Source organism: Accipiter gentilis, chromosome 16 (genome assembly GCF_929443795.1).
Source record: "Accipiter gentilis chromosome 16, bAccGen1.1, whole genome shotgun sequence".
Taxonomy (NCBI): domain Eukaryota; kingdom Metazoa; phylum Chordata; class Aves; order Accipitriformes; family Accipitridae; genus Astur; species Astur gentilis.
This window is the reverse complement of record NC_064895.1, coordinates 27,488,236-27,513,358: the sequence shown is the minus strand read 5'-3', so window position 1 is coordinate 27,513,358 and position 25,123 is coordinate 27,488,236. Positions and strand designations below refer to the sequence as shown.

Below are 25,123 nucleotides of genomic sequence, written 5' to 3'. Positions count from 1 at the left end.
CTCCTAAGACTGTGCTTGTACTAACCTCCTGCATTTGGCTACCAGACAAGAGCCCAAAGGCAGGTCCACCCTACAGTCGACTCTAGTTGATCCTAGAGAGAAGCGGTCCCCCTCTTCCAAGGCATTATTTTCTCTGAAAAGTCATCATTGCTATCTTTTGCTCGAAAATGCCTCTGAAAATCAACATGTGGGACATGAATTGATTTTTTTTATTATTAAAAAAGTAAATAGAATTTTGATGAGGTGTTTTTTTTTCTTTTTCAGGATGTCCATGGGGAAATAAGGCCATTTCTCTCCTAGTAGACTAAATGGCATCATGGCTGGTTATCTTGTCCAGAGGCCAACTGACAGTCTGGCCACAACCCAATTAAACCTTCAGTGCCTGGGCAGCACAAGACTCAGCACCCAGGCATGGCACTGATTAACTTACTGGTGTAGACAGAGCTCCAGTGCCCCAAACGCCTCCTTTCTTAGCAGAAAGAAATGATACTCAGTGAGCTTTGAAGTGGAGGGGGAGGCATCACCAAGGGGTTACGTACTATGGGAGATAAAGGACTGAACTGAGCTCCAGAGTCCCCTACCAGTCCCCAGCCCCATGTGGCTATGAACCCCTTTGTGATGTTAATTTGTTCCTCCCATGGACACCTGTGGAGGCAGATGAATTATTTATCTTCTCTGCATGGACCTAAGCTCTCTGTGGAAACCCCAAGTCTTGAAGCCTCATCGCATCTTCCCAGGCACGGCAGAGTCTCATCAGATTCTGGTTCGTGTCACGTTTGGGAACAAAGACATGGGTCGACCACTCAACCTCCTGAGAGAGGCATCCTGCGGGCTCACATGCACACACACAACAACTTACGCACACACACACAGCTTACAGACACAGTCAGGTACAGGCACATCAACACAGCCACACAGCTTTCAGCCCAGCGCTGGCTTGCTTCTTCTGCTCATCGCCAGGGCTTGGGCTGGTGCTGCGTGGACACAGTCACGTTCATTCAGCTGCAGAGCTCTCCGCTCAGGCACAGAGAGCAGAGCTGGGCCGGGCCGATGGGTTGAGAGATTGTACCACACTGACACGGTCAGGAGCAGTGTCGGCAAAGGAGGGAGAGCCTAGAGGCACCCACGCTCCCTCTAGACTTGGGTGTCCCAAGATTGCCATGGCTAGACCTCTTGAGTCCCTGCCCTTGCTGGGCTAGACCACGGGTGTCTCTGCCGTACAGGCACGTGTGCAGCTGTGTGCACCGAAAGGCAAGAAAATACAGCATCCATCTTACATACTGCCAAGCAGGGAGGGAATCCCATGTGTTTGCTGCAGGTCCGAAGCTCATCACAGCATAATTTCTCCCTTTAATTTTATAGCCACACTTTATGTTCATTACACAAAAGTCCCTCTTCTCCTCTTGAAGTTCGTTTCGCTGATGGACGTGTGTTGCTACAGAGGATCCAGGATTTGCTGGTGCTGCTGTTGGGGGAATGTCAGCCTGGGGTGATTTCTCTGACATGAGATGTCTTGGGTGTAAGTTCCATCCTTTGCCTTACTGCTTGCAGGGATAACCACACGGTGTCTTGTGGCCACTGCTGACAACAAGATCAGAAACACGTATTGCTCTGGGTATAATTTCTAGGACACACAGGCAACTTCTGTCTGGCTGGAGTCCCTATATAAATGTACCCATCATCTGTCCATAATCTATACCACAGGCAAAATTAAGCTAGAGTACACTTGACTCAGTGGAGCAAGTCAACAAACACATCTTCTCACCACTTCTCGGGGCTGTATACCATTTAACCCATGGTCCCTCACCTGCTGGGAGGGCTCCTTTCCACTGGAAATCAGCTTTCCACCTGAAAGAGCCCCACGGACCTGTGCTTCTACCAGCAGAGGCTGAGGACTGATGCCCAAGGAGACATCCATGGAGGAGAGTGACTTATTTTCTGAAGAGACGGCTCTAGCCTGGTAGGAGGTAAAGGGGAAGGGAAAAGGGATTTTGCTTTGCTTTGTGGCTGATCTTTGCCCCCCTTCCTTTGATTTCTGAGTACAACCAACCACACTGGAGCTGTGTCCGCTTAGCTACCGTGGGGGGAAAAGAAGGAGAAGGGACTTTGCAAAGGAGCAAGCTAAGTGCACGTGGTGGGTTCAGATGCTCTCCACACTTCCTCCATGAAGGTCCTGTCTTCTCAACGAGCATCTCTGGGCCATCTCAGTGCCCAGCTCCGCTGCTCTACCCTGCCACCAAGACCAGCTGTGGGTTCCGTTTGCTCCTGTTCCCTCTGCTCCTCTTTGGCCTCTTTTTGCCCAGCCATCAGGCGGAGAGAGCCCTGGCATTGCCCAGTCCTCTCTCTTTCTCCCCCATCCTTCCCTCTTCTTCCCCCCTTCAACACAGCGAGAACCGGCGGGAGTTGATGTTCATCTTGGTGACCCCGATGAGCTTGAGCGGCGTGGAGAGGCTGAAGGAGCTCACGAGGGGGAAGTCGCAGAAGAGGTCGGAGAGCTCATCCCTCTCCTCCAGCTCGTACGTGGCGTCGTTGAGCATGCGCTGGTGCAGGTGGCAGGTCTGCTCGATCTTCAGCTTGTTGATGTCGCTGCGAAGGCGCATGAGTTGCCTCGCCAGCTGCTGGTCCTGCAGGCGCATTTCTGCCTGAAACACAAGATGGAGGGTGGGGAGGGAAGAAGGTATTGGCAAGGGCACAGCAAATGTCCTCATTGTGCCGCTCCCTGCTAAAGGCTGCACCAAATCGTTGGAAATGTAACTCATCTAGAGATGCTACACCATTGCAAAGAACTGGGAGGGACAGGGGTCTTCCAAGCCAGCAATGCATCCCACACAAATACTGGTTTAGGATGGTGAATTTTTAGCATTCAGGAAATCCGAGACTGCTCAGGTTTTCAGGAGCACCTGGAAACTGGAATTAAAACCAGCCATGCCAAGGCTATTGGCTGTGTATCTGTCAGTGCAGGCTTCAGAGCCCCCATCTCAACCTTAAGCAAAGCCCAAATTAATTTTGCTCATAAGGGAGCAGCCACAGTGAGAAGGAGCAATTAGAGGGGAAAAGGACCAATTAAAAGAACCCCAGAGAACCAATCCCCAACTACTTGGCCTGGGTTTCCAGCCTACATAAATACGGTAGCCAGGAACGTGGTCCTCCACATCCCCCATGGCTTATCTCGCTGATTTGAAGTGGCTCACGGGATGGGACCTCCACGGTTTCCCACAAGAGAGAGAACAACTATCCTGCAGGCTAAAGAGCTAAGTGTTTCAGAGGTTTTTTTTCCTCCCCTGGCACCTAACTTTGGAAGGTGGAAGATTCAGAAGTGATGAAAGAAAAGAGCTGCTTTTTTTTTTTTTTTAATTCCAACTCATAATTAAGCAGAGAATTTATTGCCACAGGATATTGGGGGTGATGAGGGAAAGAGGTGAACACTTGGTGCAAGAATCAGCCTTTGTCTGGGGAACAGAAGCAGGCAGAGCTAGAACAGCAGATGCCAAGAAGACAATCCCCACGTCTCACCCCAAATCCCTCCTCGCAGAAAAGCAACAAACCACAAAAACCTCAAAGAGAGCGGTGGGAGAGAAGCTGAACAGCTCTTAGCAAACTTTGTGGCTCAAATCTCTCTGTAAGTGCTGGAAACAAGGAGGGAGCAAAACTGGCTGGAAAAGATGTCCTACCTCTGCCCTGATGAGATGTCCTGCCTCTTTCCCTGGTGTTGCCTCTATTGCAGGACATGGACTGGCAGTGGAAGGAGCCCCTTGACACCAAGGCTCCTGATTTATCTTCTCTGTTTTTTTTTTTTTTTCCCCTCCCAATGTGTCCCAGGTATGTCCTGTCCTCACCAGCTTCTCAGTGCATGAGACGATGCCCTGAGCTCATCTCCAGCTGCACTGCGGAGCTGACCTGACCCCATCCTTTACCTCACTCCTTTCATTTGCATCACTAGTTTCTTGGCTCCCTGTGGTTTGCACAAGCTCAGAAACAGACCCAGACTACATCTGTAGCGATACATTAAATAATACTGCATTACAACAAAGTCTCTCCACTTGATTGCAAGCAAGGTCCTGGCATCCTTTGAGCTGTGGCCAAAGCAATTCTCCGCAGGCACTCTTCAGGAGTTAACACAGAGGGATTCATCCTCGGTAGGCATTTGGGATACAGCCACCTTGCCTGGATTTTAACACCATGGACATGGCCAAACCATACCAGTTTGCCTACAGGCCTGAAAAATAAGCTGTTTAGTTTACAAGTGCAGACGTAGCTCTGGGGATGGGGATAAATTTATTCCTGATCTAGTGGCTTGTACATGAAACTGCAGAAGGGAAGGAAGGAGGGAAATTTCCCCTAGGGAGGATCCGCAGGCGGCCCTTGTACTCCTACATGAGATCTTTCTAATGACTTATTCATGGGCTGCTGCAACAAGGCTGTCAACCAGAGCAGTCTTGGGGCTGCTCTAGCTTGTGGCATAATCCCTCCTCCTCCAGGCGATACCTCCAAAGACACTGGGATCCCCCCTTGCAGCATTGCCAGTCTCACAGCAAGATGAAGCAGCCGCCTCAGGAGGTTGAAGGGCTTGGAGGGAAGCCTGGATCTGCTCCAGCTGTTTTCTGTGGCTGTCGGGAAGCCCTTTGCAATGCTGTGCTCAGAGCCTAAGCCAAGAGCTGACATGAGTATAATGAAAGTTAATCCAAGCCAAGCAAGGCTTTTCACACTCCTGCACCATGGAGGTACCCTGGAGGACCTTGCCTGGTGCTCTCAGCCAGCAGTTGGACCCCAGCTTGGTTGCCTGGAGAGGATTAAGTCACCTTGGTACAAATCTCAGAGTGAATCTCTCTCTCTCATGAAATCTCTCTCGAATTGTTGGCAGGGTTGTGGCCATTTGCCTTTTTCAAAAAACCACTATTTCCTTTCAGACCTCGTAGCCTATGCCCCCAGCAGAGTAATGCCACTCGGCAGGTTTTTCTTCTCCCACATGAGCTGCAATGAAAAAAAATTCATTCTGTCGATATTTTTCCCTGTTTCACAATGAATGCTGCAACTCGACATTTTATCAGGAAGGCAATCGTGGGCGTTATTGAACTGACCCTTGGTCGTTCTTTCTTGTCAGTTTATCAAGCTACACAAGAAATGTCAACAAATACTTTCATTAAATGCTTTGAGGAATGTGGAATAAAAAAAAAAGCTACCACCAAAAAGGGTTTAAAAATTAATTATGAGGCCATTGTGGAGAGGGATGTGAGTTGGAGATTGCTATCTTTCCCTCGCAAGCCAGCTTTCCAATTTTTGACTGGTTCTTACTTTCCCTGTCTTTTGAGGAAGCCGTCTTGATTTCATGCAAGCTGGAAGACAAAGCTCTCCAGGGTATGTCCTTCAGGTGCTCAATCTCCAGTCACCCTTGTTAACCCCATCGGACCTTCTGACCCTGGTGTTTGCCGAACCGACCTCTTCCACAGCCACGTGGCCTTGTAGGGTGGGGACAACGTGGCATGGGACCCATCTACGTTGATCACCTAGGCTGTAACACCATCTTAGACACAGCCCTGCCTGGCTCTGGGGCTGACCAGGGAACCCAGGGTGACCTGCCAGATGTGCACCATCAGCCAAGGCTTTCCCAGGGGGATAAACCCCTCTTCTGTCCTCCAGAAAAGAAAGGTAGATGGGTGAGGGAAAAAGCCTGGCAACGGTTGAGTGAAGGATGACACGCACAATGAGGAGATGGCATAAGGGATGAGGGCTGTCACTGCTTGTGCCCCTTGGGAGGCTGCCTTCTCTTCCCAAGGGCTTGGGAGCTCCTTGCATAGTGACAGGTTCCATGAAGGTAGGTCCATGGGGTGACAACTGGGCAGGGGGAAGAGCATGAAAGGCCCCACTGTGGGCAGGAAGGGTGGGCTGCTCTGCAGGGCATAGCTTCTCTCACTCTTCCCACTCATCACTGGGACTTGGCTTGAGATGCAAACACCCTGCCCTCCCTCCATGGACTTGTCCCATTAAACCCTGCTTTGTTCAAAACCACCCAGAATATTAGCAGAATTTGGGTCAGAACCCAGAAATCCTCAGTCTCCTTTCCTTTCCCCGAGGCTCCTCATGAGTACTAGAAACATTCAATCCGTCCCACGCTGAGGACCAAACCATCGCTAGAAATGATAAATGATCTCTTTTTAAAAGGAACACTGTTGGGTCAGCAGAGCTCCACAAAGCTTCCTGGAAAGAAATAATGGGATTACAGGGGCCACATCATGGGAAGCTGTGGGTTTTCGGTTTATGCAGTTCACCCACAGGGCCAGTCACCACAAAGTAACTCAATGCACCAGTTCGTCCCACACACTCTGTGCGATGTCCTGGACAAACCCATGGGGAGCACCCAGCAGAAGCCGTGGGTTTTGCTTCCTTCGAGTCTCACGTGCCAAATGCAGTAAGACCCTTAGGTACGTCTTGCCCACACAAACCACTTTTTAACACACTTTGCCTCTTTCTGCATGCCCAGCTCCAGCAGGCGAAGAGCTGCGTTCATCTGCATGTTTGGAGCATGCTGTTGGGATGGACAGGCTGCTGGTTTGAATTTCCTTGGGTGGGAGGGGGAACCAAACTCAGGTCCTTCCTGGCAGATGAGCTACTGCAACTGCTAGACTGAATCACAAAGCTGGACCACAGAATTTTATGAACCCAGGAAGGATTTTCTGTTTGGATTGAGCCTCAGAGCCTCTCAGGGATGTTTAATATGGGGAGGGAGAGAAAGCTTTGGATGCATCCTTGGCTGTTGTCCAGTCTAGGTGGCTTAGCCCGAATAACTAGAAGTAGCTGAGAGTGTAGCCCAGACTTGTCTTCAGTTTGCCTTAACCATATGGTCACAGACAGAAAGACCGATAACGTTCCCATTGCCAGCGGTCCATCTTCTCCCTGCATTGCTATGGGGGGATGTATCAGCAGGGAGCACCTCATGGCAGGGAGGTCTGGAGCTCCTTGGACCTCTTCCCAAAAGAGAAGTGTCCCATGGACAAAGTCCCAGTCTGTGGTCCATGAAGCTCAGGGTGATGGTCTGTGGAGTAGCTGCTGCTCCCATGGGGATAGTCCTTTTTATTTCCAGAGGATCAAAAGAAACTTAAATCCAAACTGATGCTTTCCTAACTGAGTGCAGCCGCTTGGATTCAAGCACAGAGAAGCACAGGCCAGTTATTAGACCCTTGCCAAACACTTCAGAGAAGTCAGTTAAGTCTGTGTTTTGGTTTGAGGCTTCATCTTCAAAGGTGCTCAGATGCCACCCTGCCATGGATAATTTTAGATGCTCACACCCTTGTGGTGCAATCTGCAGCCCCAAATGAGGTATCTCATCTCCTGCAGTGCCTGGGAGTTACACACCACCAAAGTTTGGGATAACTTTGCCAGCTGACACATGCAAAGCCTGATGTGGGTCCCAAATCTCACGCTTCTTCAGTGTTGACTCCCTCAGAATTAATCTTCATATTACCTTTCCTGAGGGAGGTAGTTACATCTGTTTGTGGTTTTTTTTAACTTAAGGGGTGCTAAAATGCTTTCAGGATTGGGAATGGCGTACCTAGGACAAAGCCCACTGCCAGAGAAAAAGCCTGGCAGCTTAGCATCTGAGTGAGGTGAACAGAGGGACATCTCAGTGGGCTTACGCATGGGCTTACACAGGAGAAGAGCATATAATTTCTCAGAGCTGCAGTTACATATCTGCTGCACTCATAAATCCACAACCAGCCCATGAAACTCCCTCTCTCTCCAAAACAGGGTGGCTGCACCAAAACTGCCCCTTGGGCATGGTCCTGTTCTGTGAGAACTCCTAAGCTGTGCTCTGGTTCTAGCAATTTAACAGTAGAGATGACCCCACGCTGGTGCCTTCCCAGTGTCCTTTCACTGCTTTAAATACAAATAAAGACAAATCCTTCCTGGACCTGCTATGTAGCAGAGGGGTCCCAACACAGGCCGGTCTCCATCACCATATCCATGCTCTAGACTCCTTCTCCTCCTCTTCACTTCCCAACAACCACAGGGCAATCTTCAACGAGGCTCATGTCAACACTGCTTTGGTGCCACATCTTTTAAGTTCAGTTAAGTACTTGTTCAGCCAATATCAGTATCCCAAATGGAGTTAACAGCAGTTAATATTTAATAGTAAATGTCTGCCCAACAGGACATAGGTGTTTTACGATTTCCCAGGAGAGCGCATCAGACATTTTTGTCCCTTTTCAAGAGTCTTTCCTGCATTCTGGCTCACACACCTTAGATTTTAGTGCCAAACACTGGTGAATTTGAGATGGAAAATGTATTTTCCTACTGGGACAAAGTCAGAACTGTCCTAAGATGTCCCAGTTCTAAGATGTCTTTGTTCTTTAACCACATTTAAGAGGAAGAGGACTTTGAGGGCTTAATTTTACAACTTGTAAAACCTGACAAATTTCAAAAACAAAGAGGAAAGTAGAGTCTGAGCAGTCTGATCCTTGGGTCTGTCACCATACCCTGGCTTTACTTTCAGCATTGATGAAGAGCAGTCACACTTGACAGCACAAAGGCAAACACGAGGGCAAAGAAGAGGCAGGAGGAGTTGGGGAGGGAAGTGCTCCAGCCCTGGGGCGGTTCAGCACATGCTGAGTGCTGCAATTTGCTCGTGCACCTACGCAGAGCCTCTCGGCACAGAAACAGGAGCAGGAGTTTGCATGTCTGAATAAATCACCTTCTCGGGGCCAGATTCTCAGCAGGTCCCAGCTGACGCGGCTGGCTGGAGCTCAGTGGGCATATGTCAGTCCTGTAAATGAGGGCCAGGACTTGGTGTACGGAATCAGGTCCTGGGACGGGTCATGTGGGGTGAAAACCCAAGAACAGCAGATGCACAGCCAGACCTTGGGTTTGTCCTTCACTTCTGAACATGAGGAGCCTCAACCTGGCTGAACCTGAAGCAGAGCAGACTCTGGAGACACAGAGGCAAATTCCTTGCAGCATTAGATGACCCCTTTTGTGTGATCTGGGGGTAATGCTTCAGATTTTACAGGTAACTTTGATTTTAAAGCTAGGCATTCCTAGACTATTACTTGACCAAGAAACTAACCCATGCATGGCCAAGGAAAAGTTTGGACATACACATACTACTAAATTCATTTTGCTGCGTCTACTGGTTTTGGCTGGGATAGAGTTAATTCCAAAATTGGGTGGTCCCGTACAAATTGCCTGTTGGGAACAGTCCCCAGCATGTGCAAACTCCTGAAGCTTTAACTGTTTGGCAGGGTGCTAACTGGTACGAGCCAAAACCATGCTGGGGCCATGCTATTGAAATAACCCAGCCTAAACACGCTGGTAGCTGTGAAGAGGGTTGCACAGTGTGGGTGATGGAGCTGCCCACCCTGCATCGTTCTGTTTCATCCAGTAAGGACCCGGGCTGGTGTACTTCTTTCCTGGATAGAAAACTCCACATACAGCAGTTTTTGCCCTTTTATTGGATGGATGAATCCTACATACTCTAAATTGACTTCTCATGAAGGTCTATGGAGAGAGGGGGAGAATTCACCCTGCAGCAGAGGACAGCATGGTGGAGGCAGATTTCACCCTAATTATGACTACTGGATCATTTTTGGATGACCTTCAGAGAGCTGCCTGGGATACTCAAAACTTGCTTGGGGCAAGGCTGGGTTGCGTGGTGTTCACACCTACGCTAAATCAGACCAGAAGGATTAATTGCCCAAGGTGTGGGGTGCTGGTGTCCTGCCTGGTTGCCCCAAGCAGGGTGTTGTCTGAAGGATGCTGTCCTTTCTGGCTTTGGCTCCTGCCTTAAATAAATATATAAACTTAGACGTAACCATATCCTGCTATGAAGCCTCCCTGGTTGCTTTACTATCACAACATGGAGATAAGCAAGGAAAAATCTTGGCTGTGTCGGGATATGTGGAAGCTTGTTCATTTATTTGAAAAGAAACTGGGTTTCACCCTTGAAATGTAATGTGAAATGCATCTTTTTGTTCCAGTATCCTGTGATGTGATGGCCTCGCTGTGTTCTCACTGTTTGCTGGCAGCTCTTACCCAACAATAGTGCCTCCAACATAGCTATTTAGCTGTGTGGTCAGTCAAATACATGCTCTCTCTTTTGGGGAAATTGTTCTAAATTACATGAGTCACGTCCAGATCCAGCAAAGACTGGTATAATTAAGAGGCAGGAAAATGGAAAGTGAGGAACAATTAGGGTTTGCTTTGCCCTTTTTCTTCTTTAATTTAAACTTCTAGTTTTCATCAGATGGTGGTTTATATACCACACCCCAGTCTAAACAGTAGAACTGGCCTCCGAGACAATTTATACTTCTATCATGGGCAGAAACTGAAAGAACAAACCAAATCTTTTAAAATCTGGGGCTCTGGGAAGGAAAATCTGCTTCTTACTGTTTTTGGGCACCTTGAGATTTGGGGGTTACATCAAGTGCACTGCGAATTTAAGATTGCATCACAGATGTAAGTACAGACCCAGATTCAGGCTTCAGATCTGGAGCTGAGATTCTCCAAAGCACTGCGTGATTTTCGGAGATCAGCTCAAAGCTCTTCCTAAAAGTCCTGGATTCCTGAAAGCACTGCGCTCGCCTTCTGAAAGCCATGGTCCTGAGAAACAGCTCAACCACTAAAACTGACATCCAGAACCACCCCTGTAAATAACTTCTCTAGAGATCAATCTAGCTGGGTGTATACAGGAAGAGCAACAAAAACTCGACAAATAAACATCATCTGAAGCAAAAGTTGCAGAGAATTTTTAAAAACTATTAGTCCTTGTTGTGCACAAGAAGCTTTCCTCAAAGACTTTCAGTGCTTATCAAAAGCAAAGAATTTGCACAGGAACATTTTCACAAGTGCCTCCGAACTGCAAGTGATGCCCCAGCCCCTGGGACACTGTTGCAAATATTGCTGCAGTCAATATATTGCAAATACAGTTGCAAATGCTGGTGGGACTCATAGGCAAACTTCCAATTAGGCAACAGAAACAAAGCCACGTGACATGAGTTGTTTCCAGTCCTGTGGGCCAAATAATAAGATTTTTAATTCCAGTGAGGAGAAGGGAAGGATCACTGGGAAGTGTGGTCTTGGTGTCTGCTTGCTCCTACACTTGTAAAGAGCACCGGGGCCCATTCTCCATCCCTGAAAACAGCTGCCCTGATCTGGTCATGTCCACCCTATTGACCTCACGTGGCCTCCAGAAAAGATGCGCTGCATCCCTGCTTCCTCCTGGGAATTATCCCTAGGCTGTGCTGACTCCTGAGCTGGGTTGAGAGCTGCTTGGGTCAGCACTAGTTGGCCCAGGCCAAATTTGTACCAAAGACAAGATATAAAAGATGAGCTTCCAGCACCCATGCAGTGGCTCTGTGTATTTTCCTAGTATAGGTGTGACATTTTCGTCTTCTTCTCTGTGAAACTACCAGTTCTTAACTACCAGAAATAAACAAATGTGTAAGATAGGGCCCAAGGTTGGGGTAGGAGGATGACAGAAATGTGGACCAGCCTCTAATGAGGCAGGAGCCAACAGACGATGAAGCTGTAAGAGCTGCATGAGGAGGGGCTCTGAGATGAGGTTCTGGCATCATGCATACAACAGAAAAAGGAATATTATTCATTAGATATTACATGGTCAGAACAAGGGGTTTCCACAACAGTTGGAAACAAAAGGAAGCACTTCATCTCACCGTGCAGAAATTACTTGGGGGAAGCAGGTTAGGACAAGACCTTATAGAGAGATATGAGTTTAAAATAAAAAAAACAGAAAACGAGGGAATTAAGCAAACACTCAGAGGTTAGATCCGCTAATGACTGTTAAACGCAGTGGTCAGTATACAATCTCCCGCTGAGGGAGTTCCTAAACCACCAACAGGCACAAGCTGCAAGGGCAGATCCAGAGGATGGATCTAGCCATGCTTCTTTCCTACAGCCCTGATGAAGCGCCTTTTCCCGATCCCCGCCAGAGACAGGCTATTGCACTAGCACTGCCCGTGTATTCATGGTGTATTCATACCTGCTGTATTCATCTGAGTGTTGAGATATAATTAGAGAAGCAGGGGAGGGAGCAGACTGCTAAAAAGTCCTAACCAGTGCAAGCTACCATATTTCCCCAGCCTGCTGGATGCCAGCAGGGATGCTGAGATGGACCCAGCTCCTTCTCTGAGGTTATGGGTGCTCTGACATTTGCCTTTTCCCTTCCCTGGGCTGTTCCTGCTCCCACCAGCCATAGAAAAAGCAATGATTGATTGTTGCCTTTTCACCTGGGGCTGAAGGCAGGTGGGAACAAGGAGTTGCTTGTTTCCTCATTCTTTTTTTTTTTTTTCCCCTCTTGAAAAAATGTGCTATCTAACAGGGCCAGGAAACCACTTACCAGTTCTTTCCTGAGCCACGTCAAAGCTTCGTCGATGCTCTCAAAGCCACCTATTCTTCCTGAGGTAAGAGTCACCTTGTCCTGGGCAGGGCTCCCATTGAGATGCATCTGCACCTTCCTCAAGGGGACAGTGTCCCCCAGGGACTTTTTGGCCTCGGTCGCCTCCTCCTCTCCCGACGGCTGGGGGCTCTTCCATGCCTGCTCCTCCAGCTTCGCCTTCCACTCCAAGTAGGACGGGCGCCTGGTCTCCAGTCTCAGCTTCTCCGTCAATGCCTTAAGGCTCCTTAGGTGGTCATCAGGAGGAGCAACACTTCCAGAGCCAGTATCTGCGCTGTCCGGAGCCTCCTCTATTTGGATTTTGGGTAGAGACATCCTCTCTGGGAGTCAAACAGCATAGGGTTGTGCTGCAAAGGGCCAGCGATGGAGGTAGGAAACCCTCAGGGCTGGACCAGCTCCTGCAGCGTGACCAACGTAGCCCCTCGGAGGACAACCACGGTGGTGGTGGCTTCTGCTCAAGCACCGTGCCAGCCCTGGATGAACACCTAGAAGAAAAGCAGAGGCTTGGTTTCCAGTTTGAGAAGGAAAAGGGTGCGAGGAGGGAGAGACTGCTTTTGCTGCATGGAGGGAGCGAGGGCTTTGGGAGAGGCACAGTGCCAAGGTATTCCTGGGGAGTGTTACCTCACCCCAGCTATCTGACTGCTTTTGGGGCAGGAACAGACAGGCTCTGGCTTTTAGGGAAGCTCTTGTTACTTACATCTCCAGTCTTAACTCAAGGGGCCATAAAAGGGTTGCCAAAGAGGCCGGGATGTGTTCACAGACCCCTCCGGAGCTGTATCACATAACCCGACGTCCTCTGGAGACAGCGATGGCTGTTGCTGGGGGTCGGGGTGTCTCTGTGTGCCATTCTTCTGATTTCCTGGCTGGCAAACCTACGTCTTTCCACTTGGGCAAAACAGGACCAGGTGAAGTAAGACACTTCTCCCAAGAGTTTGAGCCAAAAGGAGAGCTGGGAAAAGTGGCTTTTTATTTTTTCTTTTTTCCAGTTTTACGGATTTGTGGTTAGGTCTAGGTTTGCCAAAGCTGCCAATCTGCAGCCATAAGATTCAGCTCCCTCCTGTCCACCAGGCTGAGGGCAGGACCATGGTCCCCAGCCAAGTGTGGGAGTAACTGGGATGCTGGCATGGTTTGGGTTCAGATGCTTGTGCTGAGGGAGACTCGGACTTGTAGTTTCCATCATTGGCCACGTCCAGTCTGCCCACTGGGATTGATCCCAATGGTCCCCTTGAAAACACGCTGGTGGAGGACTAGCACAGAGAAGCCAGGAGCTTCCTTCTAGCTTCTCCTCCTGCCACCGCATGGGGACTCAGGGAAGCCGTGCCCAAAGCTGGTTTACCAAACCATGGGACCTGGAGGGACAGAGGACTCAACTTCGCAAGAGTTAAGCTCAGGCAGCTTCTGCCTTCATTTGCTGGTAGGATCAGATAAGAGACTTTCTCAAGGTCGTATGCTCATCTATGGCTGAGCTAGGAAGAGATTCAGAACTCTCGTCTACTCGTCCAACACAAAACAAAATATTTTTTGCCTGCCTGGTAACATGCCCAGAAAGGCTGTCCAGGACGTATGCAGCTTTCTATCTAGATGCACTAAACCACAGCAATATGAGTTACTCAGCCATTCTTTTCCCTGCTATTTGCGCCCACAAAGACGTGTGTGACTCTGAAATCCAGACCATAATTATGCCTCTCCAACCTTTTCAGTAAGAAGATTCAATTTAAAATCAACACTAACAGAGAGCAAGATTTATCCCACAATTGTGTGCAGGCACATGAGCTGAACAAGGAGTTGATAATATACACACAGACAGTCTGGGGGTGGAGAATTAGTCATGTTGCGGTCTTGTTCCCGCTCCTATTTATGTTAATGAGAGTTTTACAGTGAGCTGGAGCAAACACAGATACTATAGCAGGTTGAAGCCAGCAGCTCTCATGCCTGCAGCAGCAACAATTTTCCTTATTCTCCTGAAAAATAGCTCATACGGAGGGGAAAGCAGAGGGCTGCCCTGTCACAGAGCCAGGTCCTGCACCAGCTCTTGCACGGGTGCTCTGCAGGGCTGAGGGCACGTCAATGAATTCAACATACCTCCAGCTTCAGCCTACCAAAATCAATAAAGGCAAGCACCTAACGACTTTAAAGACCTCAACTCTGAGCTTTTTTTCTGCCCATTGAGATGGAGATTGCTAGGGGTGACCAAAACCAGCATCCCAATAGAGTGCTGCAGCTCCACACTGGGCTACTGGATTTGGTAACCCCTAGCAAAGATAATATTTTTATTGTAAGGCTGACTTTTCTGAATGCCACAGCTACAAAGCAGAGCCCCCGCGAACTCTTTTGTCTTGTGTCTTCAGCATGGGTAAAATCCTCAGGGTGGAAAAAGCCTTTGCTATTTGAGCCCTGGGTACGCTCAGTTAGCAGTTACAGCACTGGAGCATGAAAACAGGACAGCAGTTTGGAGCATCCCCTTTGTCATGACCCCGCTGCAATCTCCGCCTCCCTGTCACTGCCTCCCAGCAGCTTTGGAAGGATTAGATTTTTCTGCCCTGAAAGCGGCACCGATCCAAACCCATCCTTCACCTCCTCCCAGGTGCAACACGAAACCCCTCATTCACTCTGTAGGGACACCCCCTAAATAGGCAGTCAGTTCCCCAGCCTGTCCAAACTCAAAAATGAGAGAAAGGAGCCACCTCTAATTTCCTATCAATATCTTGGACTTGGGTCAAAGATCTGCTGTAGAAAAAGAGATGTGAAATTGGTAAGCGTGTGAAAAATGTCTGTGTGCGAGGCTGTAACACAAACCTGTTTGCTGCCTGAGAGCTACCTAATTCCCAGGAATAAGCCTGGCCTCTGGCTCAAATCAACAGACATCTCCCAGTCTCCCTGCCCCAGGCTCAGTTTCCCCCTAGGCTGGCCCGTGCAAAAGAATTTACGTGATTAACCCTTGATCTGTCTTCGTTATCACGCTTGCCAGGGTAAGGGCATTCATGCTGTGCCTAATTAGGGGTAACAGGAGTTCAGCACCAAAATGGGGTGAGGGGCTGCTCCCACCTCTACTAGGACCCTTTGCTCAGGGGTTTCTCCCTTCCCTTGCATGAGTCCTATCAATCCTGAAGGTGCAGGGCACATCATGTCACTGAGACAACAAAAACCCCTTTAATTTCTTTCTTGGGTTAGGCTTCCATCAGAGAAGTCAGCTTAACTGACCTACCCTGCAAACTGTAATGCAAAGGGATTAGCAGAAGCACACGACCAGGATGGAGAAACAACCGCACTGTCAAACTGGACTGGGTGTGAAGTCCTACCACGCCAAGACTCACGGAGATGGCATGCTCTGAGGCTTGGCTTTTGCATGGTTGCAGGTCAGCAATGCGACTCCTGCTCTCTCCCACATCAGACACACCTTGTGAAGCTCATAGGTTTTCCTATGCTCTAAGAAACCAGGTCCAGCGGCACGATCTGCCACCACAACTTCCCACTGCAGCCATTCCTCCAGCCCTGAAGCAGATGCAGAAGACCTGTCCCCACCACACACCCTCGGACATCCCTGCCCATGCATTAGAGCAGGGGATCAGGAGAACCAGGCGAAAATCCCCTGAAAAAAACAGGTGTGATGGGGTAAGGAGGCAAGGCGAGCTGTACAGGGGTGTGAGAAAAGCTTCTCTTTATCGTCGCTGATGACAGATAACAATACAATTCAGATTCTGTTCATGGTTAAAAGGGAGATTGCACAAAATGATGCTAGGCACAGCCTTTTACCCTATGGGAGTTTTACATGCCTTAGAAGTTTTATACGTCTCTACGTTTCCCATCAGGTCTCTGTGCCCTGGTCAGCTTTGAATATGAGGCTTTCATGAAGCAGCATTGGTTGGTGTGTGCTGGGCCAGGGCAGCCCAGGTACAGCCTGTTAAATTCAGGGCTGTAAATAAGGGCACACGGTGCTTTGGAAGGTCACATGCTGGGAAGCAAGAGGTCTAGGAGAACAAAGAAGAAAAAAAGAGAAGGGAAAACCACTCAGGATAGAAATGGGAGGGAAAAAGCAGAATAAATAAAACAATCAGCCAAGGCAGAGGTGTGGGAAGGAAATTATCCTTCTCCCTTCACTATTGCGGATAGACTTCAGCTCACTGTAATACCATTTTTTATTGCAGAGGAGCAGCAGCGATCGAAAGAGTTTATATTACTCTGCTCACCTAATCTCTGAGAATTAAAAAAAGCCTCAGTGTGAGACAAAGCCCAGGCTGAGGGAAGCGCTTTTGCAGGATGAAGGAGTGCCCGGAGACCCCATGGATGACACTTCTGGCATGGTTTAAACAAGGCAGAGGTAACCATTTGGCTTGTCAATAACTTTCAAAAAGCTCTTCAGCCCTTTTTATGCCTCAGTTTCCCTCTCACTGAGTAGGCAGTTCATGCAACTGGCCTTCAGGAAAAAAGCTCTGAGGATTTTCAGAGATTCACCTCTGGTATCTTCAGATCTCTCCATCTCATCTGGGTCCCTATGCTCTGGCTATAATCAGTGCAGGGACACCCTCTATGTTCCACGGAGTTTTGGGATTCGGATCCCCTGACTGTTTGCAAGGCATTTGCTCCAAGGCTTTGCATAGGTGTCACCCTGTGGACCATGAAAACACTCCTTGACCCTACAAAAGAAAATCCTGGAGTAAATTGCACCTGCTAACATCACCATCAAGCTCTTCATGTCCCAGTGGGTCCTGAGCCCGAAACGGCAGGCTGAAGAAATACTGAGGTGGAGCGAGAGGTGGGGGAACGGTGCCCAGTGTGCACACCCCGTGCAGGGAGAGCTGTCTTTGCTTTCCTTCTCGGCACAGCAAAAAAGAACTCCTTTTCCCATGTCAAAATGACCTCGCTCAGGAGGGGAGCTGCTGTGCTGTGGGGGTTTTGGTGAGCTTGGGCTCTTCCTCACCCTGGGGTCCCCTGGCGCAGCCCCCCAAGCAGCCCAGCTGCAGAATGCTGCTCCGCACCAGGTATGGTGACGGAGAGCAAATCGCTCCCCCAGCTGTCCCACCGACTCAGCGGAGAGCAAATCTCCCTGGGTTATATTATCCAGCATTTGGCCACCCTATTCTTTTCCGTAGCACCTGAAAACTGCTCCTGTAGAAAGCTGACCTGCTTCCCAAATGCCTTTCTCGCCTGTCCCAAAGTGACCTTCAGCCTCCCTACTCCTAGAAAGAGAAGACTCCAGCAGCCTGAAGATCTGCCCGATCCTGAAGCCAGGACTCCCTCCGGGGCAGAGGTCCCTGCTGAAATTGGTGCTGCCAGGATCAGATGCTCTCTGCCTGCTCAGAACGGTTGGGGCAGGATGGAAGAGGGTCTGCCCATGCATGGCAGAGCCCTCAGTTAGTGCCCACTGGACATAGTGCCCATGGAGACCTCCTGGCCACACTCATGTGGGCTGTGAGCTTGTCCCTTCTTCCAGGGGCAAGGTGATGACACTGAAGTGACCAAGCTGAGCATCACAAGCACGGGAGCAGGTCCATATCTGGTGGCTTTATCTTCAGGCCTCCTTGCAGGGCTGCCCGTGTTGGCTGCGTCCCTTCACACACACACAGACCTGACCTCTAGCCTAAGACGTGACAAAAGCCCACGGAGGACACCAAGTTATTGTCCCCGGGGTTGATCCAGAATGCGATACCTTTGCAGGTTTGGAGAGGTGGTCCCAGAGCCACCCCACGCAGTGGTCTGAGATATGGGTACAGCACCCGGCTTAATGGGATCCTGAGTGCACCTGGATATTCCTGTCCATTTAGTGCCACGAACAAACCCCCAGAAGACCTCCCAGACAGCTTGGATTCTCACGGCAGCAGCGGAGAAGCAGTCCCTCCTGCTGCTTCAGCCCTTTGGAAGTGGACATGGCATTCACACATACATGGGGGAAAGGGGGAAGAAGTGAGGCTTTCCATTCACGTATGACCTGGAGCAGGATGAGGATTCCCCCTGGCATGTCCTTCAGCCCAAATGACCTCCAGAAAGATCCCTAAACACTGCGATGAAGGGACGAGGGGAGAGCAGTGGGGGGCTGCAGAAAACCCACCAGCCTGACAAGAAAAACTGAGCAGAAGTGCAGAGATAAGGGGGGACCAGTTAACACTCCCTGCCCTAAGGTACTTCCCCCTGGCTGATCTCCAGCATCGCTAGCAGAGTCAGAACCTGCTTCAATAAAATACATCTGTACCTTCCTGCCTAGCTATGTCTTATCCCTCCTGCATCCCCTGCACAAAATCAAGCAGGCTCCTTGCGAGGAAGCAGGACTGAGGTTGCTGCCTGCTTCAGATGGACCCTAGCAGCTCCATTTTCAGACCAGCTCAACTCCTCTTGATCACCACATTTCCAGCAGTTCTGTGGAAATCCTGCACAAAAAATGGGCATTGCCAGATACTTGGCATTCCTGCAAACCAGTCTTCCGGTGAGTGGGAAGTACGGGCAAACTGGGAAGCTGGAGGGGGTCAGTGTTCTCAGCCCACAGCCAAAACCAGGTGTGATTACTCTTAGAGGGAAAGCGATTAAGCAGCAGTAGCAAAGGCAAGGTTACATGCTCTTGGTAAATACACCCCCTCTGCCCCAGTCATCTCCTGGTAAAGTCTGTTGAGGTGAAGGGAGCCATGGATTATGGGCAAGGGTTGCTTCTCCATTCACTGCCCCAGGGTCCTAGCAGGTTTTGGGACTTAATCTTGGAGGTGGCATGCCTGACCTGTCCCCAGAGATGCCCCCAAAGGACCTGTGGCTTGGCAGAACCAGTTCCTTCCCTTATTTTCCCTGCTGCCACCCCAAGCACTGCTGCATCTCAGCAAGGAAAGAGCAGACGGAGCAGGCAGGGACCTCTGTGCCCGTGCAACCAGGGTAATGAGAAGGGCTGGGTCTCCTTGGGAATGGGCCAGGTCAGGCTGAGAAATGCTCGCTTCCCAGGAGACTAGCACAGGGACTTATTTTTCCCTAAATGCAGCATGGAAGGCAGAAGGGTGTGTTTTCAGAAAAAAACCCCACCAAACCTCTTTCTGGCTTTGCTGGGCTTCATTCTGCCCAGCACTGAGCTCACCCTCTGCAGAGGCAAGCGCGAGGGCCAGCTCCCGTTCGGGATGCCAAAGCTCCAAGTTAAAGTGATCGTGGGAGCGGGGTCAGCCCCCCAGGGATCCCCTAATCCTCTTTACATGCTCCCCGTCCCATCCAATTACCCGCCTTGGCGGCTGCCCGAGCAATAATCATGCAACCTCTGTACTCAGACCTGCCTTCTCTCAATGCTGAGCTGCACTTTGTTATTTAATATTAATTAAGGCGAGCTGGTTGTGAACAGACCCCCACTCCCTTCCCCCAGAAAGGATACATTACTCTGAGGCTGCTTATTAATTTTTTTTTTTTTTTCCTGCAGTGTCTCTGCTACATTTTGCAAACACCTAATGGCTGCAGAGCTATTGCAAGCCCAGAGCTTGGGAGATGCCAGATCCCTCCCATTCTGTTTTATTTTTTTTGTGTCGTACAGATCCCCCCATGAAGAGGTACCACTGCAATGGGCATTCAAAAGCAGAAGAGACCTGAGATGCAAATAACAGCGACAGCCCCAGCATGCTGAAATGATGGCTGGCGGAGAAAAAAACCCACACCAGCCAAAAACAGGCTTGTTGCCACTGAAAAGTGGGGAGTCCTTAGGATACAGGGGATGAGCAGACAAAGCCAAAGGAATCAGCTGGACACAGCTCCTCACTGGAAACCAGGCACCTGGTTTTCCCCCATTTTACCACCCCCCCCCCCCCCGCCTCCACTGAGGTCACTGATGTAGAAAAGCTCCGAAGAGCAGAGCAGGACCGAATAATACGGGGAGCATCACAGAAAAACAGGGAGTGGTCTCCTTAGCCCTGCGTGGGTGCCCGTTGTGGGAAAGGTGTCAGTCTGCACGGACTGGAGAGGGTGCCGGCTGGACAATTCGGGTGGTGGGGGTGCAGGGGTGTGCATCGCACTGGGATACACTGGTCGGAGTTGCACAAACGTTTGTGCTGGGAGGGGTGTGGGCTGACGGTATTATTTTAGCAATTAGCTGTTCTAAAGAGCTCTGAAGAAGTTCTGGGTGATTTTATTTTTATTCCCCCCTGCCCCCCTTAGTCTTAACGTGAGCTGCAAGGGCCAGAGCTGAGCAGGTGGAAAACTGCTCTGCTCAGCACACAGTGCCTGCTTCAAAAATCAAAGGTAGCTACGCCCTGCGAAGCCACCACGCTTTATCCCATCATGTCTGCACTGCACAAACCGGCAAACCTTTCCAAGGCTCTTGCAAATCTCGGGGAGGGGGCAGAGGGAGCAACAGGTGATTGTCCCAAAACCTGGCCAGACTCTTCCCTGTTACACCTCATCCAGTGCAGAAGGTGGTGAGTACCCCCCCACTGCTCCCAACTGAGAGCAAAAGCCACAAACCTCAGCGTAAAGGAGGACTCAAACCCTGCCCTGATTTCCAGCCCGTCCCGATCAACAAGGAGCCACCGTGCCGGCCATCTCCAGGGGATTTTGGCAAGGCAGAAGATTGTGGTTGGTGGCGGGGGGGTTGAACACAATGCAAGCCCCCAGCCCTACCACGTCGTAGCCGGTACCCCAGACCCCAGTGCTGAACTTCATGGTGCATGGGGTCCCCGTTGCCCCCACCCTGATGCTTTCCGGGGACCTGCTCCTTGCTGCTACCCCTTTCCACGGGGCTGGAAAAGCCAGGGGTCCCCTCTAGCACCAGGAATCTCTCAGATAGCTCCCGTCCTGGGTGCAGCGGGGTGTCCCCAGGGTGGCTGTTCTCCCTGCCAGCCCCAGCACGGCCAAGTCGATGCGAGCAACAAACTTACCGGGGACCAAGTCAGAGGGCAGATTGCACGGACATCTTGGCTCCCTCCTTCCACCTCGGGTGTCCAACTTGGTATTTGCAGAGCAGTGTCACCAGTGCCTTCAGGAGACTGTCTCATCCTCTCTTGTCTCGCTTCAGAAATCTCTGTGTGTGAGTGTGGGTTGGTTTGGTTTTTTTTTTTTTATTTAAGGGACTTTTTTTTTTTTTTTTTTTTTTTTCCAGTGGTTGCGTCAGGCCTGTTGCCTGGAGACAGGCGAGCTATTCCAGTTGGAGCTTTTCAGTCCAGATTTCCTCTCTCTCTTTCATTCATACCACCAAGCCCTGAACCTACCTCCCACCAAGCAATAACCCTAGAGAGACCTGAAAGGGAGGAGCTGCACGGCCTGGGTCCTAAACATCCTCCCACTCCAGCACCCAAACGAGGGAGGAGGGGGAGCGATGCCCTCGGCGTGGGGAACAGGGATGAAGGGCTGCTATCGAGGGCAGTGACCCAAAAGGCTTGCAGGAGATGCCCGGCGAGCTGGTGGACTCCCAAAGGAGCCTGTGGCTTTTTCCGACACGAACCGGGCTGGTGTCCCCGTAGCTGTTCCCATTGCATGCCGTGGAGAGCTATGAGCCCTTCTCCAAGGAGCCTGGGGTCCTCTGGCACTCGGGAGAGCGTTGGGATAATGTTTTCCAGATGCCACGGCTTGCCCAGGGGTCAGGGGAGTTTTGCAAGGCTGCATCAGCATCTCCGGGAAGCCCTGGGGTGGGTATCTCCGGGCACCGTGGCTAGTACTTTCTTGCTGGCACCATCCATGCCTGGACAGAAACCAGCTCAGAAACCAGCCTTTGCCTGTTTTTTGTACTGGGAAAGCGCCTGTTGCTCCCACGTCACCCCAGTGGGGCTGGAAACCATTTTAATTGCTTCCAAGGAGGGACCGATAGAGGTATGTGCCCCAGCTGCTGGCTGACCGGGGACAGAAGCAAAGGCAGGGGACAGAGAAGGTTTCGTGTTCCTTCACCAGGAGCTGAAGGTTAACCCTTCGAAGTCTGGGGACAGCTCTCAAAAGCATCCCACACCTCTGTCCCCACAGGCAGCTATCGCACATGTGGTGTCTCAGGACCACTGGCCGTGTTTGCAAACCTGGTGGCGCAAAGGGTTAAGTGTTGGCATCGACACCTAACCATCCAGGCCCCTTCCCACATTCGGCTTTTGTGAGAGAAACCCCCTCACAGCCTTCTTTTTTTTTTTTTTTTTTTTTTACCCTTCCCTTCTGCCTAAACTGTCCCTCCTCTCCCCCACGGGCATCAGGGAGAGATTTACAGCCCTTTCCTGAGTCCAGCATCACAACAACAGCCTTACAAATCTCATCACAGGGCTGGGATTTCCCACCACCCTTCCAATGCCAGCCAGGGGGTGCCTCAGACTCCCCCAGTAATTTGGATGCTGTGTGTGTACAGCACCGAGTGCACGGGGAGCGGGCGCCCTGCAAGATGCAGCAATGCAGACTGCAAAGAGTGGAGAACAGCATTTGCACATTTCTGATGCAAATGCAATTTTTTAATTTTTTTTTTTTTTTTTTTTTTTTTGCTTTGCCAGCACCCTTTTTTGTTAGATTTCAGATGTGCGTATGCAAACTCAGTCTGGTGATAAGCTCTCGCTGTGCTGAAGGCAGGCACCCGACGGCTTGCACCCGCCCTTCCTGCGGCTGCTGCTGATGGAGAGGGACCAGGAAGATGGAAGAGCTGTTGCCGTCACGCTAAAACCATCTGACACAGACCTACTTGCTGCTCTTAGCAGCAAACGGGTTGTTCAACATTTCCTGCAACATCTCATCCAAACAAAAACCGGGTCCGTGCCGATGAACCAGACAGAATCAGGGGAATGGGCATGGGCACAGAACCCTGGCGAAATACAGTCCCTGGTCTGGTTTTGACGTGGGACAAACGATCCCAGGATATGGCTCAGGAATAAGCAAGACCAAGGCCCCTTCCCGACAGACAGCTTGGCTGCAGCTACCCAGATTTGATAGCCAAAAGCGTTTAATTGCACGGACGTGGCCAGACAGGGTCAGTTGGCCTCAGGGCCAGAGACCAGGTCTAGCAGGCGTTATTTTACTAGCAGAAGTGGCGCTACTGAGGCTGGACATCTCTCTCATCGCGGTAGCAGACCACACACTGTCACCAGCTCCCTCTTCTGTAAATGTTTATTTTTAATTTAGTTGTGTAATGGATTTCAAATGAGCTGCCATAAGACATCAGTGAAAGGCTGGAGCCAGGTCCCTCTGAAGTCTCTTCATGGGTTTTGAATGTTTTTTGGGCCCGAATCAAAAAATGTGTGGTGGGGAGCTGCTGAAGAGCAGTGATGCTAACCCCAACCACCTGCAGCAGGTACCTGAGATTAGATGTGATGAGTCAAAATAAACCTGTGCAACACTAACACTGCCCATACCTATGGCTTAGATCTTTTTCTTTTGCTCAGATGAAGCAATGCCTGCTGCACTCAGAGATGCAGAACCTACCAGTTCCTGGAGTTACGTCCCACAGCATCCCTGGGCACAGCACCTTTTCCAGACGACACCTGAATCCTTGGCAACACTTGGATCCAAGACTGGGGCCCTGCTGAGATGTGGTTTTGCAAAGCTCAAGCTGCCTGCTGTAGTGGTAATACCCTCCAGACTTTCTTGGGAACCCAGATCTCCTGTACTGATATGAGCACCACAAATGCTATAAGGTAGATGTGCCCTATAGCCAGCTAAATCTCATCTGGACCTCCTGAGCTGCCTCTGTATCACCAGAAACAGGCAGAAATGACCATTTTTCTACCATAACAGCAGAGGTTTGACACAGCTTAGATTTGAACCAGCTGCTTCTTGCTCTGGCTCCTAGCTTTGGGGAATTTCTCCTTGTAGGCATCTTGCCAACAGAGCATGGAAGAGCTGGACCTCCCAGCAGGGGAATGCGGCCATTCTGCGGAACCATGTGCTGGGAACATCTTGCAGGAGAACTGATGCTTGCTTCTCAGCTGGTCACCCAAGAAATATACTTCCCCCAAAGCAAAGTCCCTGGGGCTCAGCCTGCCCAGGCTGGGATGGGGCGAGGAGGACCATCACCATCCTATCCTAGCCAGCTGCAGCCTCCACTCCCTGCACAGGGATTGTACCAGAAAATCCTCTGACATCGTCCGAGGGCCACCCCCAGGCAAAGCAGTGAACCTGGAAATGTGGCAGAGGCACCTACAGAGGGCAGCAGGTCTCCAGCTAATCCTGTCCCCATGTCACCCCAAAGGGACGGATGCAAGCACAGACGACCTGCAGAGGGTTGTGGTCACCTGGCTCCTCATCTCTGTGAGATGATCCCTCCATCACTGAAGGACCTGGGACTGGCCTTTTTCAGTATTGCTCAGTTGTTTAGTTTGGGTCAGCTTGTTTTAGAGATGACCCAAAAAAATAGATTTTTTTTTTTTTTTTTTTTTTTTTTTTGTCTTTTCCCAACTGGGTTGGCATGAGGTTTCTGAGCAACACAGAGGAAATAGCCCACTGCAAGGACAAGCCCTCTGAATCCATGTGTTTGGCCCTGTTCTGCTTCTGGATGATGCTGAGCATCCACCCCTCACCCTGCCAAAATGATGTGCATGCTGGGACTGAGGAATTGCCTTTCCCATGGAAAGGGTTGTCCACCCATACCTTCAGGCAGAGCCTGGAGCGTAATGCAGATTAATTGTCAGTTACTGGGAAATGGCACAGGGAGGAATTGGGCTCCTGGGTACCTGGGATAACGTGGCAGAGAGTGCTGGGGCTGTTTCAGCATAAAACAGGTTCAAGCAAGAGGGAAGTTGGTTTTGGACCATATATCCTGTGTGGAAGCGGAGGTAGAGTAGTGATGTAGGGATGCAGGGGAAAGACAGTGGTATG

The 25,123-nt window shown here is 50.3% G+C and overlaps 1 protein-coding gene across 1 annotated transcript; it reads right to left on the bottom strand.

Annotated features, from left to right (window-relative positions):
- Positions 1-248: 248 nt before the first annotated feature.
- On the bottom strand, positions 249-21,371 carry FAM167A (family with sequence similarity 167 member A). Its single transcript, XM_049819245.1, has 3 exons — positions 21,229-21,371; positions 12,347-12,888; positions 249-2,642 (listed from the first exon to the last, which is right to left on the bottom strand). The coding sequence occupies exons 2-3, from the start codon at positions 12,716-12,718 to the stop codon at positions 2,379-2,381; spliced, it is 636 nt and encodes a 211-aa protein (XP_049675202.1). The 5' UTR covers positions 12,719-12,888; positions 21,229-21,371; the 3' UTR covers positions 249-2,378.
- Positions 21,372-25,123: the final 3,752 nt, after the last annotated feature.

Coding starts and splice junctions, on each gene's coding strand:
- FAM167A (XM_049819245.1), bottom strand. CDS start 12,718: ATGTCTCTACCCAAAATCCAAATAGAGGAGGCTCCGGACAGCGCAGAT. Junction 2,643..12,346: donor CGTGGCTCAGGAAAGAACTG/GTAAGTGGTTTC, acceptor CTTGTGTTTCAG/GCAGAAATGCGCCTGCAGGA.